Source organism: Carettochelys insculpta, chromosome 2 (genome assembly GCF_033958435.1).
Source record: "Carettochelys insculpta isolate YL-2023 chromosome 2, ASM3395843v1, whole genome shotgun sequence".
In the NCBI taxonomy this organism is placed as follows: domain Eukaryota; kingdom Metazoa; phylum Chordata; order Testudines; family Carettochelyidae; genus Carettochelys; species Carettochelys insculpta.
The window spans coordinates 260847017-260866244 of NC_134138.1; the positions used below are offsets into that span (position 1 = coordinate 260847017).

Sequence of the window (19228 nt, forward strand, 5' to 3'; positions counted from 1 at the left end):
AATTCAACAACCGGGATGACAATTTTCTAGCTCACTATAGGGGGTCTTTTACATACTTTGTGTTATCTAATTCTTGACTTCCCCCACCTCCTTCTGCCCCTCTGCTCTCTGATTTGCTCACCTTGATAATAATTTTTTTTGATTTGTCAACCTTGATTACTATTTTTAGTTCTCTGAGCCTTAAATATTGAGTCTGTTCTGGTATGGCTATCATCTGAACAAGTGGGTCTGTCCAACTAAGCTCATCACCTAATACATTATTTTGTTTGTCTTTAAAGTGCCATTGGACTGCTTTTTTGTTTTCAGCCCATGGTTGATGATGATGATGATGATGATGATGGTGACAATATAAAGACTTCGTTAATTGTGCCCTCACACCATGATGAGGCTATGTGCAAAAGGTCTCATCCCATCAGCTTGAACTCTGGAAGAAGGAAATAAATATAGTTGACAAGAACAATTGCCAACTCTTTTGCTATTTGGATTTTCATAGGGACAGAACTATGAAACCAAAGCAGAGCCAAGGGTCAAACAGTGTTAGCCCTAAAAGACATTCAGAGTTGACAGATCTCACCTTTTAAGTGCATAAGGAATAATTTATTTGTGTATATTTTTCTTTGCTTTAAACTGTAATAACTCTTATTTATTTTTCATAGTTAATAAATTTTTAGTGAGTTTATTATAGCGCTGTCTACAACCATTTTCATGAGTGACGTAAGTTATATATTTACATGAGATGAGTGACTGGTCTCTTGGGTCTCGAAGCAACTTGAGTAATTGGTGGTCTTTAGTGTACAGCAATCAACTATCACAGAGTCAAGCTTGTTGGGATGTCAGTATAGACTAGAATGCCCCAGGGAACTGTCTGTGACTCCATCATAAGATTTTATCGTGTTTTAGGAACTCACATTTGTGATTGGGTTGGTAAAATCTAATTATGGAAAATACATCCAGTTTGGGCTCTCTGTCTTACTTCTTGACAGTCTAGTTTGAGTTTGGTACTCATGGGCACGTGCTAGACCAGACACCATGATACTTTTAGTTATGAAGATACTAACCCTTGTCCATAATAAAACAAAGCTCCCTTCTAATTGGTTCAGAGATATTTTAGCTTCAAAAGCCAAGCTCCCAGAAAAGTCAGTTGGTCAAAAATCCAATTGACAGTCACCAGAGCAAGACTCAAATTCAGGGTAACATTACTGGGACTCAGAATAATGACAACAAAATCATAAATACCTTTTTATAACCAGCAGCATTTTTTTTCAAATACAACTGGTGAAAAAAATTACGAGGAGATTTAGTTCTGTGGCAAGAGTCAAAGATCAATAACAAAATATTTTAAAACTAAAATGAGACCCTGGCAAGGGTAGTTTTAATGAATTGTTATTTGAAAATATTCTAACAAATTTCTAACAAAGCTTGGCTTCACAATAAACCTGTTAATTTTCAGCCTATTCCAAGCCTAATATATCATCCACTTTATAAAACAGGGCTTTATCTACAGCCTTATCTCTGTGGAGAGGTGGATGTAGCTTCTGCACAATTATTATTACCATTAACCTGCCAGGGAGGTTGTACTGCAAAACTGCTATTAGAAAAAGTCCTGGTTTTCTTTTATTGTAAAGGAAAAATATCCTTAGCTGTATACATAGGTCTACAACATGGTACTTGACAGTATGAATCTTGCTATAGTTTATTGCCCAGGCAGTAGAATTGCAATAGAGAATGAACTAGTATTAACATATGTGAACATCATTGGATGTGTCATTGAATTCTGAAAATCAAGATCTGGGATGAAATAAGTGCTGATTCTCTAGGGATTCTGGAAGGGTAGCCCAGAAAAATATGTGTGTGTGTGTGTGTGTGTGTGTGTGTTTGTGTGTGTGTGTATACCTGTCTGGTGCGAAAATAGGGAAGAAAACCAGTCATGCACAATTCTGCAGACATTTGACACCTAAAGAAACATTAACAATTTGCAACACATAGCAAGATGCTAAAATTCTTTTAGATCTACAATGGAGAGTTTCTTGACCGAAAGAAAGCAGCAGTTGAAAGAAGTTCAGAGGGAAAAAGAAATAAGAAAAAAGAAAAAAACCGTTTCACTATATGCTGCAACAAGACAAAAAGTAGAAAATAAGTTAACACAACAACAGAAAAATAGAATCAAATAATAAGCACTAGTTTCAACTTTGAGGTTTGTTGGTCTTCTGGATGGCCGGTAGAGAGAAGGAATGTTTCTGAAGAAGGATCAGGTTTGAGTTTATGGGTTGCTGCCAGTATATAATAGTCATCTGTCATTTTGAAGGGACTTGATATGGAGAAATCTCATCACATTGTCCACTCAGGTTCATTTGACTTACTCTCAAACTGTTGAACAGAGCCCTGGGAATTTATCCCCAGAGTTATTAGAGGAAAAATTAAGGAGTATGAATGGGCAGATTCAGTGGGCCAGATCTGGTGGGAATTGGCATAGTTCCATTAACTTAAGACTAAACTATATCAATTTATATCAGCATGTCTTTTCAAGCTTAGATATAATGTTTTTGTAGACCAACACAGTAGATGACCAATACAAGAAATAGGCAAACTTTAAATTCCAAATGAAAAGTGGTTTGGGGGTACAATGGCAATAGATGGGTGTACTGAACACTGCATCATCAAATTTGAAAATGTTAACATTGTTATTGTATTAGCCCGTGGATGTAGTCCATGGGCTTGATGTTCAGGTGGTGCAAATAAGCATAGCTGCATTTATGTCCGTGAAACTATGCTGATTTACATCAGCTCAGTATGTGGTCCAATATATATACCTGGTCATCTAGTTTACTAAACTAGGAGATAGAGAATAACAGAGGCAGAGAATTGGTCAGTTACAAAATGTAAAAATCAGGCAAGGAAAATATGAATTCTGAATAGTGATTAATGGTTAATAATTCTGAAAAGCTGCATGGTAACAAGTGTGAGGGGAATAGCAGATCATGTAAGATAGAAATGAAACTGCAATACCAATATGAACACAACTCTGAGTTCATATTTCTGAGAGTCAGATTCTGATATTGCCCATGCTAGTGTAAATCTCAAGTACCCATAGCATCTTGCACAGCAATTGTTATTTTAATTATTTTTAATTCTTAAATTGTGTGTCCTTTGTGGCAAAAATCCATGTATGTACAGTCAGTGTTCAGTGCCTAGCATAAAAATAGTCTCTGGGTGCTTTTGCAATATAAATTTGTGTGTGTTTGTACAGTTAAAAGAAAATATCAAGAGAGGGCCTCTGTGGTAATATGGGAAGAATCAGACTGGTCTCTTTTTCTTCCAGATTCCCATTAATGTAGCTCATTCACTGAGGGTAGCTCAAGTTCTGTGGAGTTGCTTCAAATTTTTACAGCTGTGGGAGAGATCAACCTCAGGCTTTCAGGGACACTGGCTTAGTCTTTCTTTTCTGCATAAATTTAGACTATGGAATTTAATTTTAGAAAAATAGAAGTAAAGCAGACTTTGACTCCTTCAGGAACTTGATGGGCAGAATCCCCTGGGATGCTACCATGAAGGGGAAAGGAGTCCAGGAAAATTGGCAGTATTTTAAGGAAGCCCAATTAAAGGTGCAGAAGGAAACCGTCTCGATGCGCAGCAAGAGAAGTAAATATGGCAGGAGATGAGACTGACTTACTGGGGAAATCCTTGGAAAACTTAGGCACAAAAAAGCGAGCTTACAAAAAGTGGAAACTTGGACAGATGTCTAGGAAGGGATATAAATGTATAGCTCGAGAATGTAGAGCAGTTATCAGGAAGGCGAAAGCGCAACTGGAATTGCGACTTGTGAGGAATGTGAAGGATAACAAGAAAAGTTTCTACAGGCATGTTAGCAAGAAGTAGGTGATTGGAGAGGGTGTGGGGCCCCTACTGGATGTGGGAGGTAACCCAGTGACAGATGATGTAGGGAAAGCTGAAGTACTTAAGGCTTTATTTGCCTCTGTCTTCATGGACAAGGGCAGCTCCCAGACTAATGCGATAAGTGATGCACTGAGGGTACATAAATCCATGGGCCTGGACCTAATTCATCCAAGGGTTCTGAGGGAGTTGGCATATGTCGTTGACAAGCCCTTGGCCATTATCTTTGAAAAGTTGTGGAGATCAGGAGAGATCCCAGATGGGTCGTGATCAACTGCTTGATGTCGGGATGGCAGTCGATTTCTAGTGGAGTGCCCCAAGGTTCGGTTCTGGGTCCTGTTCTGTTCAACATATTTATCAATGACCTGGATGAGGGGCTGGATTGCACCCTCAGCAAGTTTGCGGATGACACTAAGCTAAAGGGAGAGGTAGATATGCTGGAGGGTAGGGATAGGGTCCAGAGTGACTTAGACAAATTAGAAGACTGGGCTGCAAGAAATCTGATGAGGTTCAATAAGGACAAGTGCAGAGTCCTGCACTTGGGCTGGAAGAATCCCAAGCATTGTTACAGGCTGGGGTCCGACTGGCTCAGTAGTAGTTCTGCAAAAAAGGACCTGGGAGTTGTAGTGGATGAGAAGCTGGACATGAGTCAACAGTGTGCCATTGTAGCCAAGAAGGCTAATGACATATTAGGTTGCATCAAGAGAAGCATTGCCAGCAAATCCAGAGAAGTGATTGTTCCTCTTTATTTGGCTTTGGTGAGGCCACATCTGGAGTACTGTGTCCAGTTCTGGGCCCCCAGTTATAGGAAGGAAGTGGGCACACTGGAGAGGGTCCAGTGGAGGGCAACCAAAATAGTTAGGGGGCTGGAGCATATGACTTATGGAGAAAGGTTGAGGGAATTGGAACTGTTTAGTGTGCAGATGAAAAGAGTGAGGAGGGACTTGGTAAGAGTCTTCAACTTACTGAAGGGAGGTTGCAAAGAGGCTGGAGAGAGGCTATTCACAGTGGTTATGGATGGCAGAACACAGAACAATGGTCTCAAGTTGCGGTTGGGAAGGTCCAGGTTGAACATTAGGAAAAACTTTTTCACAAGGAGGTTGGTGAAGCATTGGAATGGTCTACCTGGGGAAGTAGTGGAGTCTCCATCCCTGGAGGTGTTTAAGCCTCACCTTGGCAAAGCCCTGGTTGGGCTGATCTGATGGGTTTGGTCCTGCCTAGGGCAGGGAGCTGGACTTGATGGCTTTTTTAGGTCTCTTCCAGCTCTATTGTTCTATTATTCTATGAATTTATGAAATTCCCTACAGCCTCAACCAGAAAAAGGAACTATGGCTGTGTCTACACTAGCAAGTTCTTTTGAAAGGTTTTTCAAAAGAAGGGGGCTCTTTCGAAAGATCCCACAGAGCGCCTGCACACAAAAAGCATTCTTTTAAAAGTGAATCAAAAGAATGAGGTGCTCCTTTCAAAAGCATTCTTCCATTCCCATTTCAGGAAGAACACCTTCTTTTGAAAAGAAGAGGTTTCAAAAGAATACATGTTTAGAAGCTCTGCAGGACCCTTCTTTCAAAGAGCAGTCCTCATGGTACCTGATTCACTCCCTGGCCTGTTCTTTCAAATAAGGAGACTTCGAAGTAGCTGGGGTCCTTTTGAAAAGGAGCCATGTCTGGACGAACTGCGCAGCAGCGAGCCACGTCAATTTCGAAGTACCGCAGCTGCCCGCATGCTAATGAGGTGCTGAATATGTATTTCAGCACTTCATTAGTAAACTTCAAAATGGCCATTTCCATGGCAATTTCAAAGTTTTTGGCTAGTGTAGGCTACATCTACACTAGCCCCAAACTTCGAAATGGCCACGCAAATGGCCATTTTGAAGTTTACTAATGAAGCACTGAAATGCATATTCAGTGCTTCATTAGCATGCGGGCAGCCGCGGCACTTCGAAATTGATGCGCCTCGCCGCTGTGCGGCTCGTCCCGACGGGGCTCCTTTTCGAAAGTGCCCCGCCTACTTCAAAGTCCCCTTATTCCTGTGAGCAGATGGGAATAAGGGGACTTCGAAGTAGGCGGGGTCCTTTCGAAAAGGAGCCCCGTCGGGATGAGCTGCGCGGCGGCGAGCCGCGTCAATTTCGAAGTGCTGCGGCCACCCACATGCTAATGAAGCGCTGAATATGCATTTCAGCATTTCATTAGTAAACTTCGAAATGGCCATTTGCATGGACATTTCAAAGTTTGGGGCTAGTGTAGACACGGCCGTAGACGTAGCCCTAGTGTGACAGAGCTTTCAAACTGAATGAGGGTAAATAATGGAAAGTTACTTCTTACAGATGATTTACAAAGGCACCCTTTTGGGAGCTGGGGCAGCAGCTGTCCATACTGGGATGCTGTTTGCTCTTCTTCCTGTCAGGGAGAGAGGGCAAAGTACATAGTTTGTGTGCATTTTCCTCACTCCTGGCTGGTAAGGCAAGGGCCAGAGGGGTATTTCATGCAATCTATGTACTTTCCCCTTACTCCCTGATAGTCAGGGGAAGGGGAGAAGAGCAAGAAGCATCCCAGTATGTGTGGCTGCTGCTCCTATCTACCCTCCCAAAATTATGCCCTTGATAATTTACTCACTTCTCTGTGCCTCACAATTTATATAGTACACTGCCTTTTCCCTCTAACCTTCTCCTGTAAAGCCAACAATTTAGAATGGTAAGGGGACTTTGAAGTAGCCAGGGTCCTTTAGAAAAGGAGCACCGTCTGGACGAGCCGCGCGGTGGCGAGCCGCATCAATTTCGAAGTGGCGCAGCCGCCCGCATGCTAATGAGGCACTGAATATGTATTTCAGCACTTCATTAGTAAACTTCAAAATGGCCATTTGCATGGCCATTTTGAAGTTTTTGGCTAGTGTAGACACGGCCTAGTTGAGCTAAAATAACTCTTCTCAACAACTAACCCAAAATAACTGTTTATTATGCAGTAAAGCTCGTATCTAGCACTTTAAAGACTATCCACACTAACATTCTAATAAGTATAATCTCCTCCTAAACCTCATCACATCACCCACTGTCTTTCTAGAGGAGAATACTTCAACAGGATCACTATTTCTGTAGTATACTTAAAAAAGCCTGATTATTAAAAGTGTCTGCAGGAGAGGGGAACCTGCAGTTTGGCTCCTGAAGTAATCAGAGAAAAATATTTCAGGAAACATTTTATTTACATAAAAGCAGGTTTTTATCAAAACTTTGGCAGTTGCTAAAATAGGTGGACTTCATTTTCATGTTTGTGTCCTTTTTTTTAAAGGTTTTACATGGCAAGATGATTACATGCAGCATGTTATTGCCCTGGAACTCTCAAACATTCATAAAATCCACCACTGGCGCCCTGATTCATTCCTAACTGATGGATCTGACACACTACGGTAAGTCTTCCATGATATGTGCCATAGTGGTGAGTTTACATTGTGCAGATCAGAATGTCCTTGAAAACAGTTTCTTGCAAATCATCAAATACCTTCCACAGGATAAGCAGAAACTAGTGGCTCAACAGGATTTTAAAATATTGGTAAGAAACATGGGCCAGAATGACTAAATGCTGAGACACCCTGTATCTGAAATACTAGTAGGACAGGAAAATGTTGGTGGCAAACTGATATAACAGAGAAATTGGAATAGTCAGCCCAGACCAATAGCCCATTCTGTCAATGTCTGGTCATGATAGTGACCAGTACCAGCTGCTTTAGGGAGAATAATAAGAAAATTCATAATCATAGAATCTTAAAACTGGGAGGAACCTCTAGAGGTCATCAGGCCAAGTCCCCTCCACTCATGGCAGGACCAAGCACCATCTAGATCATCCCTGAATGCAAAGAGTACAGTGATTGGTTTATATTATTTTGATTACAAATATTTGTACTGTACAGTAGAAACAAAAGAAATAGTATTTTTTCACTTCATTTTGTACAAGTAATGTAGTTCAATCTCCATTGTGTAAAAATAAAAAAGCAGTCAAATAGCACTTTAAAGACTAACAAAATAATTTATTAGGTGAGCTTTCGTGGGACAGACCCACTTCTTCAGACCATAGCCATTCCAGAACAGACGCAATATTTAAGGCATAGAGAACCAAAAACAGTAATCAGTGTTGACAAATCAGAAAAAAATTATCAAGGTGAGCAAGTGCACCTTATGTTTGTAGAAGTTTACATAACTGCACTCAAAACCAAAACAATGTAAAACTAAGAATCTGTAAGTCCATTCAGTCCTACTTCTTGTTCAGCCACTAGTTTGTTTATATTTATGGGAGATAGTACTGCCTGCTTCTTATTCACCTGATAATGAGAAAAGGCATTTGCATGACAAGGTTGTGCACCAGGTTGCAAAATAGTAATATGAGAGTTATGTTAAACTATGCTAAAGTATGCTGTTTGTGTTTCAGCCACAGTTCCAGAGAATATGTTTCATGCTGATTATGCTTTTTAAAAAGAACAATGTGTTAATTACATTTGTGACTGAATTCCTTGTGGGAAGAATCTGTGTCTCCTGCTTTGTCATTTTACTTACATTCTGCCATCTATTTCGTGTTAGAGCAGTCTCTGATGATGACCCAGCATACGTTTGATTTAAGAACACTTTCACTGCAGATTTGATAAAATGCAAAGAAGATACCAATATGATTCTGAAGTGTGGAGTGAGAGCAATGAAGTGTGGAGCATGCTGTCAGAAAGTTTCAAAAGAGCAACACTCCATTGCAGAAAGTATAGAACCTGAACCACCAACAAAAAAAAAATCAACCTTCTGTTCAGGGCATCTGACTCAGATGTTGAAAATAAATGTGTGTTGGTCCGTATCGGTTTAGATCATAATCAAGTACAGGTTGACCCACTCTAATCTGATACGCTCTGGTCTGGCAACATCTGTGATCTAGCATGATGTCTGTTTTTCTTGGGTGTGGCCAAATTTCCCATAGTCCCATGAGATTTGTTTACGGACATCAGTCCTGGCTTTCAGTGTTCTGTCTTGTTAGATGGCTCTGATTTACCTCTAAGGCTATGTCTAGATTGTCATTGCTATTTAGCGACATAAATACAAACCTGTGGTTTTTCTATGCCCTCAAAATGTAGTAATCCCCCGAGATATGCGTGTATCTAGTGTTTACACGAGCGGGGCGTGGGGTGCAGTACCGTGGGGGGAGGTGGGGAAACCCCTCAGCCCTTTGGATGGAGCAAAGCCAGCCTTAGGGTCCCCAGCTGGGGGAAGGGCATGTGGAGACTATTAGGGTTTCTTGTAGTGCAACTATTTCAAGCGTGTTATTCCAGTTCTGCTTCCCCTTGTCATGATGGGGTAGTGTAAACCTCAAAATAGGTGCTTATTTTGAACTTCAGTGCCACTTGGATGGTTCCAAGTTCGAAATGAGGTAACTCAAAATAATTTCTCAATCTGTGCAACACGGTTATTTCAAGCTAGACATGTAGTCTAGACATAGTCTAAATGTCTTCTAAGAGCCCAGGAAATGTTGGTAATGCTGTTAGACAATATTGACATCCTGTGGTTTGGCAAATTCTCTGGTTCAGCTCAGGTCAGTCACGAGGGTGCCAGGCTAGAGAGGTTCAACCTGTGTAATCCATCATTAGCATGGAAGCATGTTCTCTGTAATGGTGGTTGAAGTATGAAAAAGCATACAAATGTTTATCACATCTGATGCATAAATACCTTGTAATGCCAGCTACAACTGTGCCATGTGAAAGCCTGATTTCACTTCCAAGGGACATTGTTAAAAAGAAGCAGGCAGCATTATCTCTCATAAAGGTAAACAAACTTGTTTGTTTTAGCAGTCACATGAACAAGAAGTTGGACTGAGTGGATTTATAGTCTCTAAAGTTTTGGATTGTTTGTTTTATTTTTGAGTTCAGTTATGTAAAAAATATTCATTTGCATGTTGTGCTTTTACAATAATGAGATTGCACTACCTATTTGTGTGAGATGAATTGAAAAACACTATATTTTCTATTTAGATTTCAAATATTTGAAATCAAGAAGAATAACAAAGTGTACACTGTACACTTTGTATTCTGTACTGTAATTGTAATCAATATATTTGAAAACAGAATATCTAAAATATTTAAATACATGGTATTAACATTTAATAGCACAATTAAAATAATGATTAATAGTGGCTGTTTTTAACCTTATGATTAATTATGAGCAGTTCGTTTATTCATTTGACACCCGTACTAATTATCAAAATAACATTATGGTTTCACAAGAAAATCTTTTATATGATGTGCATCATAAAGCAATGTAAAATCATACCAATGAGTCACAGTAATCCCCCTAGATTTGCAGTTAGCAAGAAAATATTGTGACATGTGAAAGGTAAATTAATTTAGGCTACGTTAAATATCTGAAATCTGATGGAACACAAGACATGGAATTTAATCTGCAAGAAAATAATAACTGAAACTGTGAACTTGTTTTCAAGATCAAAATTTTTTCTTTGGAACTTAATTGTAGTGTTTGTGATATTTCATGGACTTCCATTAAATCTGAGAAAAAGCATTCTTGAAAGAGGATCTTATATCAGAGTTTCTCAAACTGTGGTCTGCTAAACTCTGGGGGTCCAGAAGAGAAATTCAGAGGGTCTGTGGGTCCCACAGGTGAACTTCTCTCTCCTTCAGCTCCTCCTCCCCATTTCTGAGGCTAAGGCAACCTCCATACCTGCTCAGGTTCTGCGTGGCTCCTGGATGGAGTCTCCAGGTCCCTGCAGTGCCTGGGTACCTGGACAGCCAGGGAGGTTTTGCACACTGCCCTGGTCCAAGGGCTGGCTCCACAGGTCCCATTGGCCAGGAACTGAGGAAGTGACAGAAGGAGGAGGATAGAATTGGCAGGGGCAGGGCCTAGGAGAAGGGGTAGGGCAGGGGAGGTGCCTAAATAAAGATGCAGAGCAGGGGTACCCCAAAAAGTTTTAAATCAAAATGAGAGTCCTTGTGCTGCTAGAGTTTGAGAACCACTATTGTAGACAAAGAAAAAATCCACTTGCTGCAGTGGGAATAAATGGCAATTTTGCGAGTAGTTGCAATTAGGCAAAATGACAAAAGTTTCCTACAAATTAAAATTTATGAAGAAATAACTGGATATCTAATGTTACCTTAAGTTGGTACTATATTTCCTTCTGCATTCGAACAGGGAGAAAGGCTTAAATTTAATCAATCAGAGGATGAATTAATTTATTAAGAGCAAAAAAATTATAAAATTTAAAGTTGTGATTGTTGTAGAAACAGTAAATCTTACCATTGTTCATATATAATAAATTGTATTATATTGTGAATGTTAAATGAAAATAACTACAGTATATAAAAGTTAATGTTCTTGTTTTTAAAAATGGAAGCTGTGCTTATAATAATAAAAGATGCACAACAGACACTCAGCGGGCATTTTTTCCCTCTACTCACAAACTGCTTTTATCTGAGATCTTCCAAGAGCATGGTTTTCTTTCTTTCTTTCTTTCTTTTTCAGATTTAAGAGATGTTTGAATACTGTGCTAATAACTGGCTCATTTAATGCATTTTATTTACTTTGTCAACAAGTTTAACAATACAGATATTATGGAAAATTGCAAAGAATTTTAAATCCCCCAGTCTTATTTGAAAGATTGTAGGTTTTTTAAGAAGACCCACTCAACAAAAGTGCAATATATTTATTTTTTAATTGTTCATTTATAAAAAGATAGATTCAGCAGTCATCAAAATATGATTAGTTCTATATTTAACAGAATTCCCATTTCCTTAAGAAACAGTGAAATCTGTTTTCATTATCAGAGTGGCCGTGTCTACACTAGCCCCAAACTTCGAAATGGCCACGCAAATGGCCATTTTGAAGTTTACTAATGAAGCGCTGAAATGCATATTCAGCGCTTCATTAGCATGCGGGCGGCCGCGGCACCGCGTGGCTCGTCCCGACGGGGCTCCTTTTCGAAAGAACCCCACCTACTTCGAAGTCCCCTTATTCCCATCAGCTCATGGAAATAAGGGGACCTCAAAGTAGGCGGGGTCCTTTCGAAAAGGAGCCCCGTCGGGACGAGCCACGCGGTGCCGCGGCCGCCCGCATGCTAATGAAGCGCTGAATATGCATTTCAGCGCTTCATTAGTACACTTCAAAATGGCCATTTGCGTGGCCATTTCGAAGTTTGGGGCTAGTGTAGACGTAGCCAGGGAGTGTTAATACAATGGGCACATAAAGGAGTGTGTGGGGACTAATCTAAACTCTGTTTTCAGATACGTGGGTACAACTCCCAGTGACTTCAGAGGGCGGCATTTCGTCTTGCATTTCTGTTTATCTTGCTTTCTTCATTTACTGTAGGAAGAAGGGGAGAAGAGTGATGTCTGAGATTAACTTAAGGATGCGAGGAACATATGGAATTGCTAGATCATTGAGATGGTTTCTGTGATGAGAGCCTCTATTGATCACTTATTTTTCACAGAAGCAGAAGTGTTACTGACCGACTAGGTTCAAAACTGTCAGGAAGGGAGGAGTGGTGTGCATGTGCCACCTGCACAACAAGGCAAAATGCAGAATTCTGGAACCAGAGAAGTTGTTTTGGTGTACCAGAATGTTTACAAAGGGCTTCAAGTAGCATGGGAAACTAGAAAGAGCTCCAGTAAATTCCTGAGGACATGTCTGGGATTTCTGGAAGGCAGACACTGAAGCTCTGAAAGAGCTGGTTCCACATCCTGAATAATCTCTCACTTGCTACCACATTTAATGATCACATTCACCCAAGCTTCCGTCCTCTTTCAAATTCTTAACCACTTTCTCCCTATTTTTTTTAAATCAGATCTAAAATAGCTTCTCCCCAGTTGCATGCTCCATTTTTTCTGAAATAAAAAAAGCCTCCAGTGCATTAGAAGAACTTGCTGGATAATCTGTGCTTTTCTGTGTTCTTTTCCAAACACATCTGGATAGTTGAAGTCCCCCGTCACCACCAAGCTCTGGGCTTTTGATGATTTTGTTAGTTATTTAAAACAAGCCTTCCTTGGTAGGTGGTCTGTAATAGACCCTTACCATGACATCACACCCCCCAGTTTTACCGCTTCTAACCTTACTCAGTGACTCTCAATAAGTCAGTCTCCTATGTCCAAGTATACATATTTTTCATATATAAGGGAACACATCCTTTTTTCCATACCTATCCTTCCTGACCATGCTGTACCCTTCTTGTATTAGCCCACCAAGTTTCTGTGTTACCATGTCCTGCTTGTGTTTATTTATGAGCATTTCAAGTTCTTCCTGCTTATTCCCCATACTTCTTGCATATGTATTCAGACAACTTAGATACTGATTTGATTTTATCCTCCAGTTCTGCCTTTTCCCTCCTTTATATCTGCTATTATAGCCCATGCTCCCTCCAATTTCTTACCTATCTCCCAGGTCTCCATGGTTTTTGCTTACCTGTTGGCTTTGGTCATCTGCCCCCATTGAACCTAGGTTGTGTCTATACTATGAGATAAATTCAAATTTCAAGGCTTTAGCTCGATATTAAAATGTAGCTGTCTTCACACATAATACTGTTAATTTATTGATCCACAATGCCAGTTACAGAATATCGATATTACGGGATGGATATAGCATCTATTTCAAATTTAAAATCTCAAATCAAGGCTAGCCTGGAAGCCGCATGTCCTTAATTCAAATTTGTTAGCCTCCAGAAGTATCTATATGTATTCCACAAAGCTACGAGGTGACCCTCCAAGTATGGCCACTTCATTGTGCACTGCTGTCAGGTGTGCAGGAAGAAGGTCAAAGTAAGCCTGCGAAGTTTGTTTTGAATTTGAATTTGAATTAAAATTTGAATTGGAATTTATTAGTCCAGCCCTGCAAATAAAAAGAGCATCTATTATGAAAAAATCCCTTTGCCCATGTTATTGCACTGCATCAGTAGCCACCACACCTCATCGGTAGCAATTATCGGTAGCCCTGTACTGCAATTATGAGCACTCAGGGTAGTGATCTGACTAGCACTTCTCAGGCTCAGAAGAGAGCCCCAGCTTGGGCCCACCAGCAGATTCTGGATCTCATTTTCATTTGGGGAGACCAATTGGTGGTGAAGAGACTTCAGGTTGCAAGAAGAAACGTGGCCATCTATGATCAGAAGGCACATGAGATGGCCACACAAGGTAACTCCCGGGACTCTGTGCAGTGCTGGGTGAATGTTCAAAAGCTCCGTCAGGCCTATCAAAAAGTCGAGGAAACCAACCAGTGGTCGGGGTGTCTGCACGGACTAGCCATTATTCTCAACAGCTCCACACGCTTATGGGGACCGACCACATCAAGGACCCTGGACTCAATTACGACAATTGTGGAGGCCCTGGTATGGAGTTCAGGGTGAACCCAGAGGAACAGCGTGGACCGGTGGAAGAGGACAGTGAAGAAGAGGAAAGGAGCAATGAGCAGGGGACAGAGGAAGTTGTTCTGTACAGCCCGGATCTCTTCACCACAGACCTGGAACCGGTCCCCTCCATGGCATTCCCCTCCATGCCAGTCCCCGAGCCCTCTGGAGCAAGCAGTTTGGGTGAGTCTTTATTCTCCCCCACAACGTAGTTTGCAGGCTCTGAGGGGGTGGAATCCCTCCATATGTCTTTCCAACCAGCATTTCTTTTCATTTTTCATGACACTCCCTCCACCCCACTCCGGTGCCATTCGGCTAGCAGGCTCTGCTGGGCATTTCCCCTTCCAATCCCCCCTTGCCCCAATGTTTCTTTTGATTCTTCAGGACTCCCAGGAACCACATGGCTGCTGGGCTCTGCTGGGTGTTTCCCCTCCGGTGTCCCTTACAAAGCACCATTTCTTTTCAGTTCTCAGGAATTCCCCTGCGACATGTGGGGGATTTCTCTGCTGTGCTTGTCCTCCCCCATGTCCCTTTACATCCAGCCTTTCTTTTTCTTTACATTATTATTATTGTGCATTGAAACTCCACACACAGCCATCCATTTGTCACTGACACATGACACCCAGCCAGGACATCTGGCAGCTGCCCTGCTTTGCAGACCTTCCCATTCCCACCAAAAGAGGACAATTGCTTATAATTTACCATGTTCACAGAGCAATGTGCTGAATAAGTGATGGCAAGTAAGGTATTGTGAAATGAACACTTAGTGTCCCATCTTTAATAACCCATGTGTCCTTCAAAAGTATACTTTCAGTGATAGTACACAGAAAGATCCATTCATTACATTTCAAAGCACATTATATCAACTGTATCTTAATTTTGACCTTCATTTTCCAGACCCAGTGCCCAGTGTTGGAGAGAAAACCAGGAGATGCAGGAAATGCAAACAAGATATGATCCTGTAGCACATGCAAGACACTCAGGCAGGGCACAAGAACCTGACAAAGAACATTGCTCAGTGGAGTCACACTACAACTGAGTGGCATCAGAGTCAAGTAAACTTTAATGAGAGAATGCTTGACCTGCAGCAGCAGCAATTGTCAAAGCAGACTGAGGCTGTGGCAAAGCAGACTGAGGTTGCGGCAAAGCTTGTAACAGCTGTTACTCAGCAGATGGAGATCCTGACTCCCTGCTTGAGTTGCAGAGGGACTCCCAACCGAGCAGGGCATCAGCTGATAACCCCTGGCCAGAGTCCCCTGAGGAGAGTGTGCCCACCCCCGCATTGTTGCTGTCCTCATGAGTCCCCTGAGGAGAGGTCATCCACCCCCCTGTCATTGTGGTCTCTGCATGCGGGGAGGGAGTGCAAGTCTACCCTGCTGCTCCAGCCCCAACTGCCACAGCAAAAGTCTTTTCAAGCACCCTTGAGAAGGCTTCTTTTCCTGGCCACTTAAACCTCTCCTACCCCCCAAATAAAATCATTCCTTTGAACTCAGTGTGATTTCTTGTCCTCAGAGTGTGTGTTGGGGGAAACACAAATCAAAACGGCTGGGGAGGGGAGGGTGATTGCTGCTGAAGGCACAGCTGCCCGGTGAAATTCCCTTGTCCACAGCAGACGTGCAGCTGAGGGAACTGAGCGGGTTGAAGAGGGGTGCTGAAGGCACAGCACATTCTCTTTACTGCAGCTTAACCCACTCCCGCCAAAAAAGAGCATTCATTCGTTACGGCATGGTTATTACAGTATGGTGATTACAGCACGGTGATTTATTGGCATTATGGCAGAGACATACATAGGTACCACGTGTGTTACAGATCAGTCATAAAGCTGTTTATTTAAAGCATCCCTTATTGCCACAGCCTGAGCATGGCTACTGGCTGATGGTAGTGTAGACGGCTGCGAGTAAACCCTGCCTTTTGCCTCCGCGTTAGAATTCCAGATAGATGGGAAAATCTCCCACCTTGATTCATGTATGTTGTGCAAAATAGCACATGCTGTAATAACGGTGGGGGCTTTAGCTTCAGAAATGTCCAAACGGGTCAATAAAAATTTGGACCTCACTTTCAAACATCCAAAGGCTAGTCCACGATCATTCTGCACTTGCTAAGTCTGGAATTAAAGTTTTCCTTGCTGGGGTCCAGGGCTCCCATGTAGAGTCTCATCAGGCAGGGAAGCAGAGGGTAAGCAGAGTTGCTCAATATAACAATGGGTATCTCCATGTCACCAATCTTGATTTTCAGAGCAGGGAAAAAAGTCCCATCCAGGAGCTTTTGGTACAGTCCCGAATTTCTGAATTTGTGCACATTGTGAACCCTCCCTGACCAGCCAACGTTGACATTGGTAAAATGACCTTTGTGATCCACCAACCCTGCATGACCATGGAGAAGTACCACTTTCAATTAATATACTCCGATGCCAGGTGTGCAGGGGCCATGATGGGGATGTGCATGCCATCTGTTGCTGCACCGCAGTTAGGAAAGTCCTGGGCAGCAAAGCCATCCACTATGGCCTGTATGTCTCCCAGGATCACAGTCTTCCTGAGGAGACGCCAAGAGATTGCATGGGCCACCTCCATCACCATGGACCCCACTGTAGATCTGCCCACTCCAAACTGATTTGCCACTGACCGGTAACTGTTGGGGGTTGCAAACTTCCACAGTGTAGTGGCCACTCACTTCTGTACCATTAAAGCCTGCCTCATTTTGGTGTTGCTGTGCTTCAGGATGGGCACCAGTGCATCACAAAGTTCCATCAAGTTTCCATAAACTTTTGTATGCAAAAGTTCTGCACCTACTGCTGGTCATCCCAGGACTCCAGAACGATGTGATCCCACCAGTGTGTTCTGGTCTCTCAAGTCCAAAACTGGTGCTCCACTGTCAGCAGTGCATTCACGGCAGCCACCAGATCTGCTGTTCCAAAACACCATCCTAGTCATCATCATCAGCAGCAGTAGCACCAGTAGGTTAGCCAAGCGTCACTGAGCTTTGGAATTGAAGGGCAAGTTGTGTGACAGATGCTGTGGTTGCTGAAACTATCTGGTCTGTGAGTTGGAGTAGTTGTGGATCCATGCTCGTGCTGGAATGCTGCAGCAGCAAATGGTGTGATCTCCAGTTCTTTTTTCGTGCCGTTAGTGATGCAGTGCATTCTGGGATGGTGCTTGGAATTCTGGGATTCCAACATGAAATACCCACAAGCAACCCGGGCTAGGACACTGTGGGATAGGTAGCCACAATGCAGAGCTCATGCTGTTGAACTTGCACGGGGCAATAGGGACACAGAGATTCAACATGGAGAAAAGGTGGGTTGAACCTCAAGAAGCTTTGTGGGCACTTTATTTGAATTCATAATATTGAGATTAAGTATTTGAATATATTATATATCAATTTTATTTTGTAGTGTAGACACAGGCCTAGTTTAAAGCCCTCCCTTTCGGGTTAATCAGTTTTCATCCAAATACTCTTTTACCCTTCCTAGATAGGTGAACCCTATCTGTGCTTAACAGTTCTCCTTGAATCAGCATCCCATAGTCTAAGAAGCCAAAGCTCTCCTGGCAACACCATCTCTGCAGTCAGGCATTCATCTCCAGGATGCACTGTCTCTGCCTGGGTTGCTACCTTTGACTGGAAGGACTGAAGAGACCACCACCTGTGCTCCAGACTTTGTCACCTGCGCCCCCAGGGCCCCCTTTGTCACTCTTGATCTGCTCAAGATTACACCTTGCAGCATCATTCGTGTCCACATGGATAAGGAGCATGGAGTATTTGTCAGAGGATCGGATGATCCTCAACAATCTCTCTGGGCCCCTGGCATGCAGCGTATCTCCTGGGACATTGTGTCAGGGTGACAGATGGGTGCTTTTGCTGTCTCCCCCACTACCCAGAAGAGAGTCTGAAATCTACACTGTCCTGTGTTTCTTCCTCATAGTGATGGTTGCAGACCTCCCAGCCTTAGGGGTGCATGGCTTCTCTTCCTTCTCCTTAGAGGATGATTTTGCAGCTCTGGTATCCAGAGTAGTATAATGGTTCCCCACAACCACAGTGGGAGGACTGGGAGCAGGTGTGGAGCACTGACTGCTGCGAGAAGTAACCAGCTGCCAGTGCCCACTCTTCAAGACAGAGCCATCTCCTCTTCCACCAGTGACGTGCCAGGAGTCATCTGCAGCTGGATAGATTCCTCACCCTAGGAGTCTCCATGTGGATACTCTCAAAGAATTCCTCTTGGGCTCAGGTGCTTTTCAGTTTAGCCACTTCCTCCTGCAGCTCTCCCACCTGCTTCCTGAAAGATTCTACCAGCAGGCATCTTTCACACTGGATTCTCCCCTCAGCCTGGATTTCTGTAAGTGGAAAATGCCACTCACAGTCTCTGCAGAACCCCATTAGGATCTAGGTAGAGGCATTCGGGCCCGGTGGTCTGTCTGGCTACAGGCGCAGGTGGAGGAGACAGGAACAGTGCTATCACAGGTGATGAGAATCTTCCTAACCATAGGACACCCCCAGGTTCCCTCTTACAAACTCCCTCTCAGAATCCCCTATTAGCAGTCCCCTGCTGGTCACAAGCTCCCACTGGTCACTTGGACTCTGGCTTTTAAAGCCTTCTCTCCTTGGTCCCTCCTACTCCCTGGCAAGCCACAGGATCTCAAAGGCTCACCCACACACTAACTGCCACAGTAACTGAAATCAAATAGTAACTCAAATTCAAAATTCAAACAAACGGTCCAGCAAACTCACTCAACCAAAAGCCCTGTTCTGGTTTGTACAGTGGGATACCTCAAATATCACATAAGAATCCTGGTCACTGGGGTGGATGAGAACAAATCCCATTACATCCTGTAACTATTTAAGTCCTACTGGTTGGTTAGTCACTACTTGTCTGTTGCCTGTGGCACGTGGAGAGTCTGTCTGGTAGGTGTGGGCTGCACCAGGAGGCCCAAAATTAAATGAATTTTGACTGCAGGTTAATAACTTATTTATCTGAAGTTCGA

The 19228-nt window shown here is 42.6% G+C and overlaps 1 protein-coding gene across 2 annotated transcripts in view; it reads left to right on the top strand.

Annotated features, from left to right (window-relative positions):
* Window positions 1-19228, top strand: part of PTPRN2 (protein tyrosine phosphatase receptor type N2) — a 1102513-nt gene that overhangs the window by 402555 nt on the left and 680730 nt on the right. For both annotated transcript variants that reach the window (XM_074985055.1, XM_074985056.1), the window contains one exon: window positions 7173-7290. In XM_074985055.1, coding sequence (XP_074841156.1) covers window positions 7173-7290 — 118 coding nt within the window. The remainder of the gene's footprint in view (window positions 1-7172; window positions 7291-19228) is intronic.